Genomic DNA, 17,649 nt, shown 5'->3' with positions numbered 1-17,649 from the left:
GAACCAATCAAACAAATATACTTTGGACCCACACACACACACACACTGCTCTTGGTCAGACAGATGCTGATGGGGCCATGAAATGCTGAGTCACCACAGAGAGCTACTGGCCAATTCTATGCGTTTTGAAGTTCATCAGTAGGCAGATATTGTAGGCCAATTCTATGCGTTTTGAAGTTCATCAGTAGGCAGATATTGTAGGCCAATTCTATGCGTTTTGAAGTTCATCAGTAGGCAGTTATTTTAAATTCTATGTGTTTTATCGCCTACCTTCCACCCCTCAGCCCCAGGCAGGTGGAATGACTCATGTAGATGTTCAAAAACCTTCAGTCTTGTAACACTTTTGTATTCGTGATTAGTTTTGTATTATTAGTTTGTATTTTAACCATCTTTTATGTTTATTTTACCTTTGGTGGGACATACACTTTGTTAAAGAGATTTTTTAAACTAAACATATAGCACAAAAAGTAAGGAAATTTGTGTTTGGTAGATTATTTCTTTGTTGTAACAATGCTTCTTGGCAATAAATCTTATACCGTTGGAAAGCCTGTTTATTTCCCTTTTAAATGGTGCCACATTTGTAAGGAACATGCATTTGTGGGATGAGCAGCAGAGCTGAGTATGTGGGTTGCGCCCATGAAAAATGTGCCAAAATTCTCTGCCAATGCTAAACAGTTTATTCTCATGTTGGTATTCATTTAAAAGGGAAATGAACAGGCTTTCCAATGGTATAAGATGTATTGCCAAGAAGCATTGTTACAACAAAGAAATAATCTACCAAACAAAAATGTCCTTACTTTTTGTGCTATGTTTATTAAATACTTTACGACTTTTATTTTGAAAATATTACCGATGGCAGCCCTATTGAAAATTCGTCATTGTCGCCACGCTGTCGTCATTTCCGGCTGGAGTTGGCGCAGAAGTTCGAAACAAACCTGAGCTGTTGGGACGACGAAGCACGAATGGACAGCGTGATCATCCTCAGCAGCAGTGAAGACGACTCGGACACCGAGCCCTCGCTGCTCGAGCCCTCGGTGCTTGTCGTAGAAGAAGCGCTGCCAGGTGGGTCGCGCGCTGTCCGTGTTTACACGTCAAGTTTTAGTGTGAGGTGGCACACCAGCCGGCTGTTTGCAGAACTTTCTCTCTCTCGCTCTCTCTCTCACACACTCATGCACACACACACACACACACGATGTTTATTTATGTTTAGTTCAATTCAGTTTGCCCTACTGGCATAACTATTTAATGGAAAATAGCGCAGGTCGAAACATTGAAATAGCGGCAGAGCTGGAGGTCTGCTGGCCTTTTGCTCATCACGCTAACAAACACACACACACAAACACACTCACATAAACATTGAAAATAGCGGCAGAGCTGGCGGTCTGCTGGCCTTGTGCTCATCGGCATTCAGTCGGTCCATTGGAGATGTTACAGACAAACGGCCCACCGTGTTGACACTTCCTGCGTGCGTATGCGTGTGTGTGTGATAGTATAGGCTGCATTGGTAGTGGATGTTTGTGTGTGTATGATAGTATAGGCTGCATTGGTAGTGGATGTGTGTGTGTGTGTGTGTGTGTGTGAAGGTATAGGCTGCATTGGTAGTGGATGTTTGTGTGTGTGTGTGTGTGTGAAGGTATAGGCTTCATTGGGAGTGGATGTTAAGGTTAGGTGTCTGAGGCAACCTGAAGTTGTAGGCGATAATCTTGCTCTGTGTGTGTGTGTGTGTGTGTGACGTGTGTCTGTGTGTGTGTGTGTGTGTGTGTGTGTGTGTGTGTGTGTGTGTGTGTGTGTGTGTGTGTGTGTAGTGCTCAAGCATCAAGAGAACAGTGAAGTTGTGGACGATGACCTGTCAATCACCTACACCCAGAAAGGGATGGTCCTTCCTCACGCTCGCTCAGACTGCCCCGCCCACCCTTTCAGGTACTATACACACACACACACACACACACACACACACACACACACACACACACACACACACTCACACACACACACTCCCTCAAACATACACACACTGACACACACACGCACACACTCTCTCACAAACACACTTTCTCACACACACACACTCACACACACACTCCCTCAAACATACACACTCTCTCACACACACACACACACTCACAGCTAAAGATTATTCGGAGGTTATGTCACATGATGAAAATCTCTCCACTGATAAACACCCTGTCTATCTCTCTTCACTGATAAACACCCTGTCTATCTCTCTGATAGACACCCTGTCTAGCTCTCTCCACAGAAAGACACCCTATCTAGCTCTCTCCCTGTCTATCTCTCTCCACTGATAGACACCCTGTCTAGCTCTCTCCCTGTCTGTCTCTCTCCAGTGATAGTTGGACCTCCAGCAGAACTGAAAGCCTCACTGTAGTCGAGACACAAACCTAGTCAGTCATGATGCCATGTGTCTAACGTGTGTGTGTGTGTGTGTGTGTGTGTGTGTGTGTGTGTGTGTGTGTGTGTGTGTGTGTGTGTGTGTGTGTGTGTGTGTGTGTGTGTGTGTGTGTGTGTGTGTGTGTGTGTGTGTGTGCGCGCGCGTGCGTGCTGCCATGTGTCTGACGAGAGAGTGTGTGTGTGCGTGCGTGCGTGCGTGCGTGCGTGCGTGCGTGCTGCCATGTGTCTGACGAGAGAGTGTGTGTGTGCGTGCGTGCGTGCGTGCGTGCGTGCGTGCGTGCGTGCGTGCGTGCGCGTGCGTGTCTGAAGTGAAGTGTCTAACCCTGTACCGTTGCATCCCTTGTGTGTGTGTGTGTGTGTGTGACAGGGAGACTGCAGGTCCTGAGCTGGGGAACACACACACATCTGAGCTGAATATCTCCTTCTGTGAGCAGTGCTTCTGTTACGTCTGTGATGCACCAGCCTCTGAGGTAATGCACACACACATCTCACACACACACATCTCACACACACACACACACACACACACACACCTCTCACACTCACACTCACACACACACACACACACACACACACACATCACACACACGCACACACGCACACACATAAACACGTGTGTTCAATCCAACTGTTTGTTTGTGTGTGTGTGTGTGTGTGTGTGTGTGTGTGTGTGCGCGTGTGTGTGTGTGTGTTTAATACAACTGTGTGTGTGTGTGTGTGTGTGTGTGTGTGTGTTTAATAATACTGTTTGTGTGTGTGTGTGTGTGCGCGTGTGTGTGTGTGTGTTTAATACAACTGTTTGTGTGTGTGTGTGTGTGTGTGTGTGTGTGCGCGTGTGTGTGTGTGTGTTTAATACAACTGTGTGTGTGTGTGTGTGTGTGTGTGTGTGTGTGTGTGTGTGTTTAATAATACTGTTTGTGTGTGTGTGTGTGTGTGCGCGTGTGTGTGTGTGTGTTTAATACAACTGTTTGTGTGTGTGTGTGTGTGTGTGTGTGCGCGTGTGTGTGTGTGTGTGTTTAATACAACTGTTTGTGTGTGTGTGTGTAGTGTGAGGTGTGGCGTTCCCACTGTGATGCCCATCCTCGCTGTAGTCTCTGGCGTTCCCAGAGGGAGATTCGGACTCTAGGAACTCTGCACAAGCTGGGATTCACTGTAGAGGACATGGACGAGGAGTTACGCACCGCAGGTACACACACACACACACACACACACACACACACAGGGAACTCTGCACAAGCTGGGATTCACTGTAGACGACATGGACGAGGAGTTACGCACCGCAGGTACACACACACACACACACACACACACACACACACACACACACACACACACACACACAGGGAACTCTGCACAAGCTGGGATTCACTGTAGAGGACATGGACGAGGAGTTACGCACCGCAGGTACACACACACACACACACACACACACACACACACACACACACACACCCTAACTGCTTTAAATTAAAGCATTAAAGTGAAGAAAAGTTGAAAGTTGCAGCAGAGGACAATATGCTTTTGGACTAAACGTTTGTGTGTGTGTGTGTGTGTGTGCGTGTGTGCGTGTGCGCGTGTGTGCGTGTGTACAGAGCACTCTCTTCACATCTTTTCTCAGACCCTGTCAAAGCACTTTTCAACTTTCCAGCAGTCAGGACTCAGGTAAGTGGCCATTTGTGTGTGTGTGTTTGTGTGTGTGTGTTTGTCTGTGTGTTTGTGTATGTTTGTGTGACTAGATAACTGACCACAGCATTCAATCATTTAAGTTGAGCTGAGATATCTCCCCTGAGCTGTGTGTGTGTGTGTGTGTGTGTGTGTGTGTGTGTGTGTGTGTGTGTGTGGTTACAGGCATGTGTTTCAGTGTGTGTCTGAGTTTGTGTCCAAGGCGGAACAAGATTGGTGTGTGTGTGTGCGCGTGTGTGTGTCTCTAGTCTAGTGTGTGTGTGTGTGTGTGTGTGTGTGTGTGTGACTAGATAACTATGACCACAGCATTCAGTCGTATAAGTTGAGCTGAGATTTCTCTCCTGAACCGTGTGTGTGTGTGTGTGTGTGTGTGTGTGTGTGTGTGTGTGTGTGTGTGTGTGTGTGTGTGGTTACAGGCCTGTGTTTGAGTGTGTGTCTGAGTTCGTGTCCAAGGCGGAACAAGAGAACCTGAAGACTGGAGCCGTCATGATGCTGGGCGCCACTCAACTCTTCCTCACACACCCACAACCTCACAACACAGGGTAACACACACACACACACACAGCACAGGGTAACACACACACACACACACCCACAACCTCACAACACAGGGTAACACACACACACACACACAGGGTAACACACACACACACTTACCACACAGGGTAACACACTAACACACACACACACACACACACACACACACATCCACAACCTCACAACACAGGGTAACACACACACACATACACACAACCTCACAACACAGGGTAACACACACACACACACACAAACACAACCTCACAACACAGGGTAACACACACAGACACTTACAACACAGGGTAACACACACACACCCTTAAAACACAGGGTAACACACACACACACACTCTCACAACACAGGGTAACACACACACACACTTACAACACAGGGTAACACACACACACACACATCAACACAACACAGGGTAACACACACTATATAACTATATAACACTATGTAACATATCATTACTAATCTCAACAGGTATATTATTCGTCTAAATCATAAGAAAGTTTATACTTTTACTTTTGGTACTTAAGTAGGATATACAGACTTAAATCTGCTATAATCTACACAGAAAAGGAGAACATGAGCCCATGTACAAAACAAATCAAGCTTTATTTATTTAATCGAACTCGCCCAAAAACAAGTCAGAAGCCTGCCAAGTAGCCTACGTCTTTCAACCAGTAGCCTATATGGCGACATTAATAGCACTTTCTTAACAATGCATAGTATAGTTATCAATCTTCATTGCAATTATAGCACACCAAACAATGAAATCTGACATTACAAAAAGCAATCCAACGTTAGTTGGATTCAGTTATCATTAAACCAACTCACAGCACCGCAAATTAGCATTGCAGTTCACAAAGCTTTCCAAAACTTAAATAGCTAACAAGAAGTGATGACGGCTATCAAAAACATCGGCGAGGTTATGCATTTAGTGACACCCACGTACACTGTTCAAACCTTTGCAAGCGCAGTGAGTCTACTAACGAACTATCATTTCAGAACCATTTGGAGCAGACAGCACACACACACACACTTTGCCTTCTGAAAAACACAGATTTACACTGTTCAAACCTTTGCCAGCGCATTTCTTTTTTTAAAGTGGCCGCATTTCTACACTCCTTATTTTTTTTCAACTGTCGTTTTGCATTACCGCTAAGTTGCTGCCGCTTTATCTTGATCGTTCTGTTGTATTGGTGCCTCTTTCGCTGAGTTGGTGCATTGTGTTTGGAACGTCAAATTGTGCTAACGTGGGGTCAGAATGGAAAAAAATTATATATTTTTTTAAATAAAAAATACATCGGTTGCTTGGTGCCCCTGGAGTCTGGGTGCCCCTGGGCAGTTGCCCATATGGTTAATCTGGCCATGCTCGCAACATCGGGTTACACACATATACATACACACACACACACACACACCTGCGCAACACAGGGTAACACACACACACACACACACACAACACAGGGTAACACACACACACACACACAACACAGGGTAACACACACACACACCCTCACAACACTGGGTAACACACACACACAACACAGGGTAACACACACACCCTAACAACACAGGGTAACACACACACACACACACACACAACCTCACAACACAGGGTAACACACACACACACACACAACACAGGGTAACACACACACACCCTCACAACACAGGGTAACACACACACAACACAGGGTAACACACACACACACACACACCCTCACAACACTGGGTAACACACACACACACACAACACAGGGTAACACACACACGCACGCACACTCACAACACAGGGTAACACACACACACCCTTACAACACAGGGTAACACACACACACAAAAGGTATTGGCTAATCATTTCTGTGTGTGTTTCTTCTTCTGTTCTGCAGGTCATGTGAACCTCTCGTTGACCTCAAAGACGAAGCAGTTTACCTACTTTTACACAGGTGTGTGTGTGTGTGTGTGTGTGTGTAGGGTGTTTGACTGGTTACTGCAGGTGTGTGTGGACGTCACGTTGCCCTTTTCACTCATAAGTGTGTGTGTGTGTGTGTGTGTGTGTGTGTGTGTGTGTGTGTGTGTAGAGTGTTTGATTGGTTACTGCAGGTGTGTGTGGACGTCACGTTGCCGTCTCCAGTTGTCCACAAGCTGCAGGTCGTCTGCTCCTCACTCACAGTTCCCCACAACTGTAAAACAGTCTGGTAACACACACACACACTCTGTTACACACACACACACACACACACACTCTGTTACACACATACACACACTCTCTGTTACACACACACACACACTCTGTTACACACATACACACACTCTGTTACACACACACACATACACACACTCTCTCACACACACACACACACACACACTGAGTTTATGCTTGTAGGCGCTTACACACACACACACACACACACTCTCTCTCACACACACCAGGGTTTCCGTTGGTCCTTAAAAAGTCATAAAAAGTCTCAAATCAGATAATCCGAATTTTAGGCCTTAAAATGTCATAAAAGTCTTAATTAGGATTTTGACTGGTCATAAAAATGTATTGGATTATATGTGACTTTTATAAAGTTTTAAACTTGTTTTGGGGATCACTCCACAACAAAACGAAACCCACATGGAAACAATAAAAACACTGCAAACTTCAGCCCGGTCAGGATTTATCGGAGCACACCAAGGTAGTGTGTTGCGATGTGCGTTGTGGGATAACGTGGTGCCTTAAAATTGTTTATGTTAACGTTGCTTCGAATATGGGTAAGTGCAAGTTCAACGAGATCTGTCTCGAGAACAGTGCATTTAGTGCTTGGTTGAAGCCTGTCGAAAATAACGTATTTGAAGCCCGCTGCACTTTGTGCAAGAAAACGCTGAAATTAACTTCTTTGGGTATGAAAGCATTAGAGTCGCATGGAAGGTCAGAAAAACATAACGCCACTCTAAAAAGACCTCAATTTGATTAATATAGCGCCATAACAATACAATTGTCTCTAGGCGCTTTACAGAGCCCAGTGCCTGAACCCCCTTAGTGCAAGCACAATGGCAACACGGGCAAGACAAAACTCCCTGTTAGTCAGGAAGGAACCTTAAGCAGAACCACGGCACATAAGGGGGGACTTACACTGTGCTCAAAGGTTAACTGTTACAGGGGTAAGGGGAGTAGGAGCAGAGAAACAGGTTGATGGTGGCAATAATATATATCGTATATAAATGCTAGCATAGGGTATGAGGTAGAGTAAGTGTACGGCAGTGCGGTGACGGTGGGTGCAATTGGCCGAGGGTTTCTACGGGTAGACCGGGTGGAGAGACTACAGCAGCGTCCCATAGCGAAGATAGTCTAGATTAGGAGAGAAAGAAAAAGAACAGAGTGAGTGGGTAGAGTTTGGCTGTCCATATGCGTAGTTGAGGAGTAGTGGGGGTGAGGAGCAATGTTTCCACTTCCATCAGCAATTGGAACATGCTACAAGGGAGAGAGAACATACACCCTAACACATACACCCTAATTGGCTGTTTCAGGCTGAGGGTGTCTCTGATTGGCTGTTTGTGGCTGAGCGTGTTCTCTGATTGGCTGTTTCAGGCTGAGCGTGTTCTCTGATTGGCTGTTTCAGGCTGAGCGTGTCTCTGATTGGCTGTTTCAGGCTGAGCGTGTTCTCTGATTGGCTGTTTGTGGCTGCGCGTGTCTCTGATTGGCTGTTTGTGGCTGCGCGTGTCTCTGATTGGCTGTTTGTGGCTGAACGTGTTCTCTGATTGGCTGTTTCAGGCTGAGCGTGTTCTCTGATTGGCTGTTTCAGGCTGAGCGTGTTCTCTGATTGGCTGTTTGTGGCTGAGCGTGTTCTCTGATTGGCTGTTTGTGGCTGAGCGTGTTCTCTGATTGGCTGTTTGTGGCTGAGCGTGTCTCTGATTGGCTGTTTCAGGCTGAGCGTGTTCTCTGATTGGCTGTTTGTGGCTGCGAGTGTCTCTGATTGGCTGTTTGTGGCTGCGCGTGTCTCTGATTGGCTGTTTGTGGCTGAGCGTGTTCTCTGATTGGCTGTTTCAGGCTGAGCGTGTTCTCTGATTGGCTGTTTGTGGCTGAGCGTGTTCTCTGATTGGCTGTTTCAGGCTGAGCGTGTCTCTGATTGGCTCTTTCAGGCTGAGCGTGTTCTCTGATTGGCTGTTTGTGGCTGAGCGTGTTCTCTGATTGGCTGTTCCAGGCTGAGCGTGCTGGCGGTGCGTGTGTGGGATGACCCCTTGCTGGTGGCGGTGCTGAAAGGTCAGAACGTCAGCGGGAGGTCGAAGAAGACGAAGAGCATCCTGCAGGAGAGTAGCGCCGTGGTAACCACCCGTGTCCGTCATCTGCTCCATCAGAAAAGGTACACACACGCACGCACGCACACACACTCTCGCACTCACGCTCACGCGCACGCACACGCGCACGCGCACTCTCACACACACGTTGACGAAAAATATGCGTTAACGATCTTTTTCCCATGACTAAGACGTGACGAAAACGGATCTTTGAAAATAAAAACTATGACTAAATCTATTTTAACTTTTGTTGACGAGACGAGACGAAAATGTTGGTGGTTGACAAAAGTCACAATTTTTTTTTTTCTAAACTTGTATGCACATCATTGGTTGAATGTTGCCCGGTCCTGTATCTATCCCTCCTCCACATGCAAGTGACGCCCTAACAGACGTTATGATGGCTGAAGTTCAAGCACTCGGTACTAGAAGAAAAAGAAGAATAGATATCTGGACAGTCTTTAATTATAACTTGACAGAAAATAAAACACAATGCACCGCAATAACCGGAGAGAAACCTTGTGGCTTCAAAATAGGTGGGAAGAACACAACAAGAGGCACCTGAAAGCGCACAAGACAACCCTGCCATTTATGCCAAAATAAATTAGCTAGTAACTGTCAATGATAATTAGCTAATGTTAACTAGTTATTAGAATATATTAGCCAACTTTAAGTTAACTTCAAAGGGGCAGTCGAGTGTATAGGTTGTGTCCCCTTGGATAGCTAGCTAGTCATTTTCGATTGAAACCTCCCGTTAGCCTTGGCCAATTAACTCCAAAACTTTTAGCTAGCTAACGTTAGCTAACGATGAGGTAGCATAGCTAAGACTAAGACTAAATCTAAAATAGCTGCCAAAATTACACGCACACACACGCATACACACATGCACACATCTGCTCCATCAGAAAAGGTGCACGCACGCACACACTCACACACGCACCTACACGCACGTACTCACACACACGCACACACACGTGTTTAAGCTTGACTCATTTGTGAGTGTGTGTGTGTGGCAAGGTTATTATAGTTAACGAAAAAACGAAAACGAGGTGTGATTTTTTTTTTTTCGTTAACTGAAATAAAAATAAAAACGAGGCTTTATAAAAAACGATAACTAACTGAAACTGTATTGTGTCTTTACAAAACTAACTAAAATAAAATAGAATTATAGAGAAAATGTCCTTAGTTTTCGTCTTTGTCAATGTATTTCATAAATGTCAATGTATTTCATACGTAGCCTTTTAGTCTATCTTCCGCCGTACCACTTTTAGTACACGCCCCTCACCTGGTTTCATGGCGGCAAAAGTCGGGAGAAAGCGACAGTCTTATTTGGAATTACCTGGAACAGTAACGTGCGGTGAGGTTCGTGGCTGGTGAGGCACTGACTCTTTCAGAGTCAGATTTACAAATATATAAACCCAATACAGTAGCTTAAATCACCATTCAATTGGCAGCTTGCACATTGACTAGGCTACTGGTTGTTTTTCATACCAGCATTCTTTACACACACATAGGTAAGGTAGCTACATACAGTTGGCAGCTGCTAGCTTGTGATGAACTTGTGTTAATATGTGTGATTATGCACTCGTGAATATGAACTCTTACGAAGTTGCACAGGCCCCCTGAGGGTCTCCGCTGTACGTCCAAAATCAAATCTATTCTTGAGGTTCAAAATATTTACAAAGCAATTTGGCTTTGGATGTGAGAAGTCGATCGAGTTATCTTCTGTCCCGTGGTTTGAATCATACCTTTTAGCTACGGCATTGGTCTCCCATTATTGATCAATTCACGTTTTGATCGAAAGTCCAGTTATGAGAAATGTTTTAGCTTAGCTATAGAATCTTCTATTTTCGTAGTCAAGGTAAAATATAAGAGAGTAACGGCAGAACAAGCATTAACCCAACCGGTGGCCTCTCGCATGCTCCCTTCATTGAAGCAGAGGTACTGTTTGCCTCCTCTCCGTGCTTTTTCACTGCGGCTTTACGTCAGATCAGCAAAACTAAATAGGTTCTACGCATGCGCTTAACCCAGTTTGTGAGGGATTGCGCAATCTGAGATGAGGCACAGCTCGTCGCTGCCTCACCGTCTCGCTGTCTCCTGTCTGTTTGAGCAGGACATGGGCAAATTCTGACTGACACACGTCTGACACATGTCTTTCATAGTTGTCTTTTGTGGATGGCTGTTCTTCTGTCCTAAGTGAATACTTTTTTTTTAAATGGTATGTTTGGTGAGTTTTTATTACATATTATTTATTGTAGCTCGTATCTTCTATTCATTTTGAGCATTTTGTTTTGCAAGCAAAACAATTAAGCTTCCCTGACTGCCCCCCCCCCCCTGGTCTGTTGCATTCCGCAGTAAAGACTAAAACTAATACTGAAACTAATAAAAACTAAACTCAAACTAAGCATTTTCCAAAAATAGAAACTAAACTAGCAAACCCGCTTTGAAAACTAATTAAAACTAAACTGAAATTGAAAACAAAAAGTCAAAACTAGTGAAAAATGCAAAACTATAATAACCTTGGTGTGTGGTTGCAGGTACAGGGAAGTTGCGCGCTACTTGAAGGTGGTGGAAAGTGACAAGACTTCTGTGTGAGTGTAATTCTAGAGGCAGTGACACACACACACACACACATACACTCATAGACACACACATACACACATAGACACACTCACACACATACCCCCCCCCCCCCATACCAAAACACACGCACACACACTCACACACACACACACACACTCATAGACACACATACACACACACACACACACTCTCTCTTGAGTAACATTGTGTTGTTTCTCAGTGTACAGGAGCTTAGAGACATGGTGCCACTTTACCTGTGTCAGGTGAGTGTTTGTGTGTGTTTACCTGTGTGTGTGTCAGTGTGTGTGTGTGTGTGTGTGTGTGTGTTTACCTGTGTCAGGTGAGTGTTTGTGTGTGTCAGTGTGTATGTGTGTTTACCTGTGTCAGGTGAGTGTTTGTGTGTGTTTACCTGTGTGTGGGTGTTTTTACCTGTCTGTGTGTGTGTGTGTGTGTTTACCTGTGTGTTTGTCAGGTGAGTGTTTGTGTGTGTGTGTGTGTGTGTCGTGTGAGTGTGTGTTTACCTGTGTGTGTGTGTGTGTGTGTGTGTGTGTGTGTGTGTGTTTACCTGTGTAAGGTGAGTGTGTGTGTGTGTGTGTGTGTGTTCACCTGTGTAAGGTGAGTGTTTGTGTGTGTTTACCTGTGTCAGGTGAGTGTTTGTGTGTGTGTGTGTGTGTGTGTGTTTACCTGTGTCAGGTGAGTGTGTTTGTTTACCTGTGCCAGGTGAGTGTGTGTGTGTGTGTGTGTGTGTGTGTGTGTGTGTGTGTATGTGTGTGTGTGTTTACCTGTGTCAGGGGAGAGTGTGAGTGTATGAGCTGCCATGTACCAACCTGTGCAAGTGCACAAACTGTGATAATAACATCTTAGAAGAGGTCTAGGGAGAGATCTCACCCCTTGGCATTACCCTGTTATTGCAGTGCCAACAGGGAGGGGTGGCATTACCCTGGTATTGGGGAGGGGTGGCATTACCCTGGTATTGGGGAGGGGTGGCATTACCCTGGTATTGGGGAGGGGTGGCATTACCCTGGTATTGCAGTGCCAACAGGGAGGGGTGGCATTGCCCTGTTATTGCAGTGCCAACAGGGAGGGGTGGCATTGCCCTGGTATTGCAGTGCCAACAGGGAGGGGTGGCATTGCCCTGGTATTGCAGTGCCAACAGGGAGGGGTGGCATTGCCCTGGTATTGCAGTGCCACCAGGGAGGGGTGGCTTTACCCTGGTATTGGGGAGGGGTGGCATTACCCTGGTATTGCAGTGCCAACAGGGAGGGGTGGCATTACCCTGGTATTGGGGAGGGGTGGCATTACCCTGGTATTGCAGTGCCAACAGGGAGGGGTGGCATTACCCTGGTATTGCAGTGCCAACAGGGAGGGGGGGCATTGCCCTGGTATTGCAGTGCCAACAGGGAGGGGGGGCATTGCCCTGGTATTGCAGTGCCAACAGGGAGGGGGGGCATTACCCTGGTATTGGGGAGGGGTGGCATTACCCTGGTATTGGGGAGGGGTGGCATTACCCTGGTATTGGGGAGGGGTGGCATTACCCTGGTATTGCAGTGCCAACAGGGAGGGGTGGCATTGCCCTGTTATTGCAGTGCCAACAGGGAGGGGTGGCATTGCCCTGGTATTGCAGTGCCAACAGGGAGGGGTGGCATTGCCCTGGTATTGCAGTGCCAACAGGGAGGGGTGGCATTGCCCTGGTATTGCAGTGCCACCAGGGAGGGGTGGCTTTACCCTGGTATTGGGGAGGGGTGGCATTACCCTGGTATTGCAGTGCCAACAGGGAGGGGTGGCATTACCCTGGTATTGGGGAGGGGTGGCATTACCCTGGTATTGCAGTGCCAACAGGGAGGGGTGGCATTACCCTGGTATTGCAGTGCCAACAGGGAGGGGGGGCATTGCCCTGGTATTGCAGTGCCAACAGGGAGGGGGGGCATTGCCCTGGTATTGCAGTGCCACCAGGGAGGGGGGGCATTGCCCTGGTATTGCAGTGCCACCAGGGAGGGGGGCATTGCCCTGGTATTGCAGTGCCAACAGGGAGGGGTGGCATTGCCCTGGTATTGCAGTGCCAACAGGGAGGGGGGGCATTGCCCTGGTATTGCAGTGCCAACAGGGAGGGGTGGCATTGCCCTGGTATTGCAGTGCCAACAGGGAGGGGTGGCATTACCCTGGTATTGGGGAGGGGTGGCATTGCCCTGGTATTGCAGTGCCAACAGGGAGGGGGGGCATTGCCCTGGTATTGCAGTGCCAACAGGGAGGGGGGGCATTGCCCTGGTATTGCAGTGCCACCAGGGAGGGGGGCATTGCCCTGGTATTGCAGTGCCAACAGGGAGGGGGGGCATTACCCTGGTATTGCAGTGCCAACAGGGAGGGGTGGCATTACCCTGGTATTGGGGAGGGGTGGCATTGCCCTGGTATTGCAGTGCCAACAGGGAGGGGGGGCATTGCCCTGGTATTGCAGTGCCAACAGGGAGGGGGGGCATTGCCCTGGTATTGCAGTGCCAACAGGGAGGGGTGGCATTGCCCTGGTATTGCAGTGCCAACAGGGAGGGGTGGCATTACCCTGGTATTGGGGAGGGGTGGCATTGCCCTGGTATTGCAGTGCCAACAGGGAGGGGGGGCATTGCCCTGGTATTGCAGTGCCAACAGGGAGGGGGGGCATTGCCCTGGTATTGCAGTGCCAACAGGGAGGGGGGGCATTGCCCTGGTATTGCAGTGCCACCAGGGAGGGGGGGCATTGCCCTGGTATTGCAGTGCCAACAGGGAGGGGGGGCATTACCCTGGTATTGCAGTGCCAACAGGGAGGGGTGGCATTACCCTGGTATTGCAGTGCCACCAGGGAGGGGTGGCTTTACCCTGGTATTGCAGTGCCACCAGGGAGGGGTGGCTTTACCCTGGTATTGCAGTGCCAACAGGGAGGGGTGGCATTACCCTGGTATTGCAGTGCCACCAGGGAGGGGTGGCATTGCCCTGGTATTGCAGTGCCAACAGGGAGGGGGGGCATTACCCTGGTATTGCAGTGCCAACAGGGAGGGGTGGCATTACCCTGGTATTGCAGTGCCACCAGGGAGGGGTGGCTTTACCCTGGTATTGCAGTGCCACCAGGGAGGGGTGGCTTTACCCTGGTATTGCAGTGCCAACAGGGAGGGGTGGCATTACCCTGGTATTGCAGTGCCACCAGGGAGGGGTGGCATTGCCCTGGTATTGCAGTGCCAACAGGGAGGGGGGGCATTACCCTGGTATTGCAGTGCCAACAGGGAGGGGTGGCATTACCCTGGTATTGCAGTGCCACCAGGGAGGGGTGGCTTTACCCTGGTATTGCAGTGCCACCAGGGAGGGGTGGCTTTACCCTGGTATTGCAGTGCCAACAGGGAGGGGTGGCATTACCCTGGTATTGCAGTGCCAACAGGGAGGGGTGGCTTTACCCTGGTATTGCAGTGCCACCAGGGAGGGGTGGCTTTTCCTCCTTTTTCTTTATCAGTTATTCTCTTTGTTTGAGTTATTCTCTAACCGTCCTTTGCCTTGTGGCTCTGGTCCCAGTGCTCAAGAGAGATATCCCTACCCACATTTTCCCCTTACCTTTCCCTTTCCCCCTTGATGATTAAATATTTCTTAGACTTTAACGTTTTGTGTTGCGTGGTTTATGAGTCTACCATCGACTCCATACAAGGTGAATAACGTTGATTAAACTTGACAGAGACAAGGTTAATGAGGTATTAACATATAGCATAGCTAACAGTAGGCAAGCCTATATAGTACAAACTACGGCTCGTTAGCGAACTAAAACTATTTACACCATCACTATGAAAGTATGAAAAAAGACGGTTTAGAAAACAAACATGTTTTAAAACGGCCTTATAATGATCAAATTATTACTTACAACACGTCTCCGTTTCAATGTTGAAATTAACATTGTACATTTCGTACATTTAAAGCAATTTGCAGTGAAAGATGTCAATATTACCAACAGCTGAGTAACCGTGAAACGGGTGTCAATATGGCTGCATCTGATTGGTTAATAATGCTCTTACGCCAGTATAACATCGTGTTATTGGTTCGATTGATTTGGTAGGCAACTGTGTTTGCCGGCGAGTTTAACAAACTTTTACACTATGGTTTTGACAAATTCTGTGGAACATTTTGCTGGCAACAACAGTTTCTTCGTTAGAAATAACATAATCATCCCAACTTTAGAATTTCAGGTCCTCGTAAATTAAATTGCAAAGTTGAACAGATACGAGGCTTCGGCCCACCACCTAGTGAGTGTGTGTGTGTGTGTGTGTGTGTGTGTGTGTCTACGGTCTTCAAGCGGTCTTTAATGCGTTCAGTCTTCAAACGGTCTAATGGTCTAGCGGTTCAATGAGTGTTCAGCAGGTACTGATGATGCTATCTGGTCCTATTTAAATAATTGTGTGTGTGTGTGTGTGTGTGTGTGTGTGTGTGTGTGTGGTTGTATGTGTGTTCATGTGTATGCTTGTGTGTGGTTGTGTGTGTGAGTGGTTGTGTGTGTGTGATATGGTTGTGTGTGTGTGTGTGTGTGTGTGTGTGTGATTTTCAGGCAGGTGATTTCCAGGCTGCCCTTGAAGCATTATTTAGTCCGATAGGCCACACCCCTGCCTGCCCGGCGTCCCGGTTGACTCCGCCCACTCTCCACGCCTACCTCCGAGTCTTCACCACGGGCCAAGTGCCCAGGCCACACCCCTCCACAGAGCACCACCCAATGGCGGCCTGCCAATGGGAGCCAATCAAAGGTAGGATATGCATCTGTGGACCTATCAGAGGCAGGCTGACACAGGAGAGACTCCACCTGTTACGTAGGTGGTCCAATCAACTGAGGTGTGTGTGTGTGTGTGTGTGTGTGTGTGTGTGTGTTAATCTGAGATTTACTGTGTGTGTGTGTGTGTGTGTGTGTGTGTGTGTGTGTGTGTGTGTGTGTGTGTGTGTTAATCTGAGATTTACTGTGTGTGTGTGTGTGTGTGTGTTAATCTGAGATTTACTGTGTGTGTGTGTGTTAATATGAGATTTACTGTGTGTGTGTGTGTGTGTGTGTGTGTGTTAATATGAGATTTACTGTGTGTGTGTGTTTGTTAATCTGAGATTTGCTGTGTGTTTGTGTTAATATGAGATTTACTGTGTGTGTGTGTGTGTGTGTGTGTGTGTGTGTGTTAATCTGAGATTTACTGTGTGTGTGTGTGTTAATATGAGATTTACTGTGTGTGTGTGTGTGTGTGTGTGTTTGTGTTAATATGAGATTTACTGTGTGTGTGTGTGTGTTAATCTGAGATTTACTGTGTGTGTGTGTGTGTGTGTGTGTGTTAATATGAGATTTACTGTGTGTGTGTGTGTGTGTTTGTGTGTTCATCTGAGATTTACTGTGTGTGTGTGTGTGTGTGTGTGTGTTTGTGTTAATATGAGATTTACTGTGTGTGTGTGTGTGTGTTAATATGAGATTTACTGTGTGTTTGTGTTAATATGAGATTTACTGTGTGTGTGTGTGTGTGTGTGTGTGTTAATATGAGATTTACTCTGTGTGTGTGTGTTTGTGTGTTCATCTGAGATTTACTGTGTGTTTGTGTTAATCTGAGATTTACTGTGTGTGTGTGTGTGTGTGTGTGTTAATATGAGATTTACTGTGTGTGTGTGTGTGTGTGTGTGTTTGTGTGTTAATCTGAGATTTACTGTGTGTGTGTGTTAATCTGAGATTTACTGTGTGTGTGTGTGTGTGTGTGTGTGTGTGTGTGTTAATCTGAGATTTACTGTGTGTGTGTGTGTGTGTTTGTGTTAATCTGAGATTTACTGTGTGTGTGTGTGTGTGTTAATCTGAGATTTACTGTGTGTGTGTGTGTGTGTGTGTGTGTGTGTGTGTGTGTGTGTGTGCTCTTACAGGTGTGCGTGCGTTGAAGACTCCTCAAGTAGTCAAATTTGCACTGAGAGTTCTTCACTACAATAACTCCACCTTCAGTGACGTGAGTGTGTGCGTGTGTGTGTGTGTGGGTTTATAGGTGCATTCCTGTGTGTATCTTTGTGTGTGGGTTTGTATGTGTGTGTGTGTGTTTATGTGTGCATGCGTGTGTACACGTCTGTGTTTGTTTATACGTGCATTAAGTGTGTTTGCGTGTATGTTTGTGTGTGCCTGTGTTTATATACGTGTGTGT

The 17,649-nt window shown here is 46.9% G+C and overlaps 1 protein-coding gene across 4 annotated transcripts in view; it reads left to right on the top strand.

Moving 5' to 3' along the window:
- The first annotated feature begins 885 nt into the window (after window positions 1–885).
- Window positions 886–17,649, top strand: part of zgc:112980 (uncharacterized protein LOC503706 homolog) — a 21,204-nt gene continuing 4,440 nt past the window's right edge. For 2 of the 4 annotated variants that reach the window (XM_031564069.2, XM_031564067.2), the window contains exons 1-13: window positions 886–1,062; window positions 1,806–1,920; window positions 2,777–2,879; window positions 3,457–3,595; window positions 4,002–4,071; window positions 4,509–4,634; window positions 6,532–6,588; window positions 6,724–6,840; window positions 8,830–8,988; window positions 11,458–11,511; window positions 11,724–11,766; window positions 16,053–16,245; window positions 17,381–17,460. In XM_031564069.2, coding sequence (XP_031419929.1) covers window positions 963–1,062; window positions 1,806–1,920; window positions 2,777–2,879; window positions 3,457–3,595; window positions 4,002–4,071; window positions 4,509–4,634; window positions 6,532–6,588; window positions 6,724–6,840; window positions 8,830–8,988; window positions 11,458–11,511; window positions 11,724–11,766; window positions 16,053–16,245; window positions 17,381–17,460 — 1,356 coding nt within the window. In that variant the 5' untranslated portion in view covers window positions 886–962. The other 2 variants (XM_031564070.2, XM_031564071.2) reach the window with 2 other exon arrangements.

This window comes from Clupea harengus, chromosome 26 (assembly GCF_900700415.2).
Source record: "Clupea harengus chromosome 26, Ch_v2.0.2, whole genome shotgun sequence".
Classification (NCBI taxonomy): Eukaryota; Metazoa; Chordata; class Actinopteri; order Clupeiformes; family Clupeidae; genus Clupea; species Clupea harengus.
This window is presented reverse-complemented; position numbering and strand designations above follow the sequence as displayed.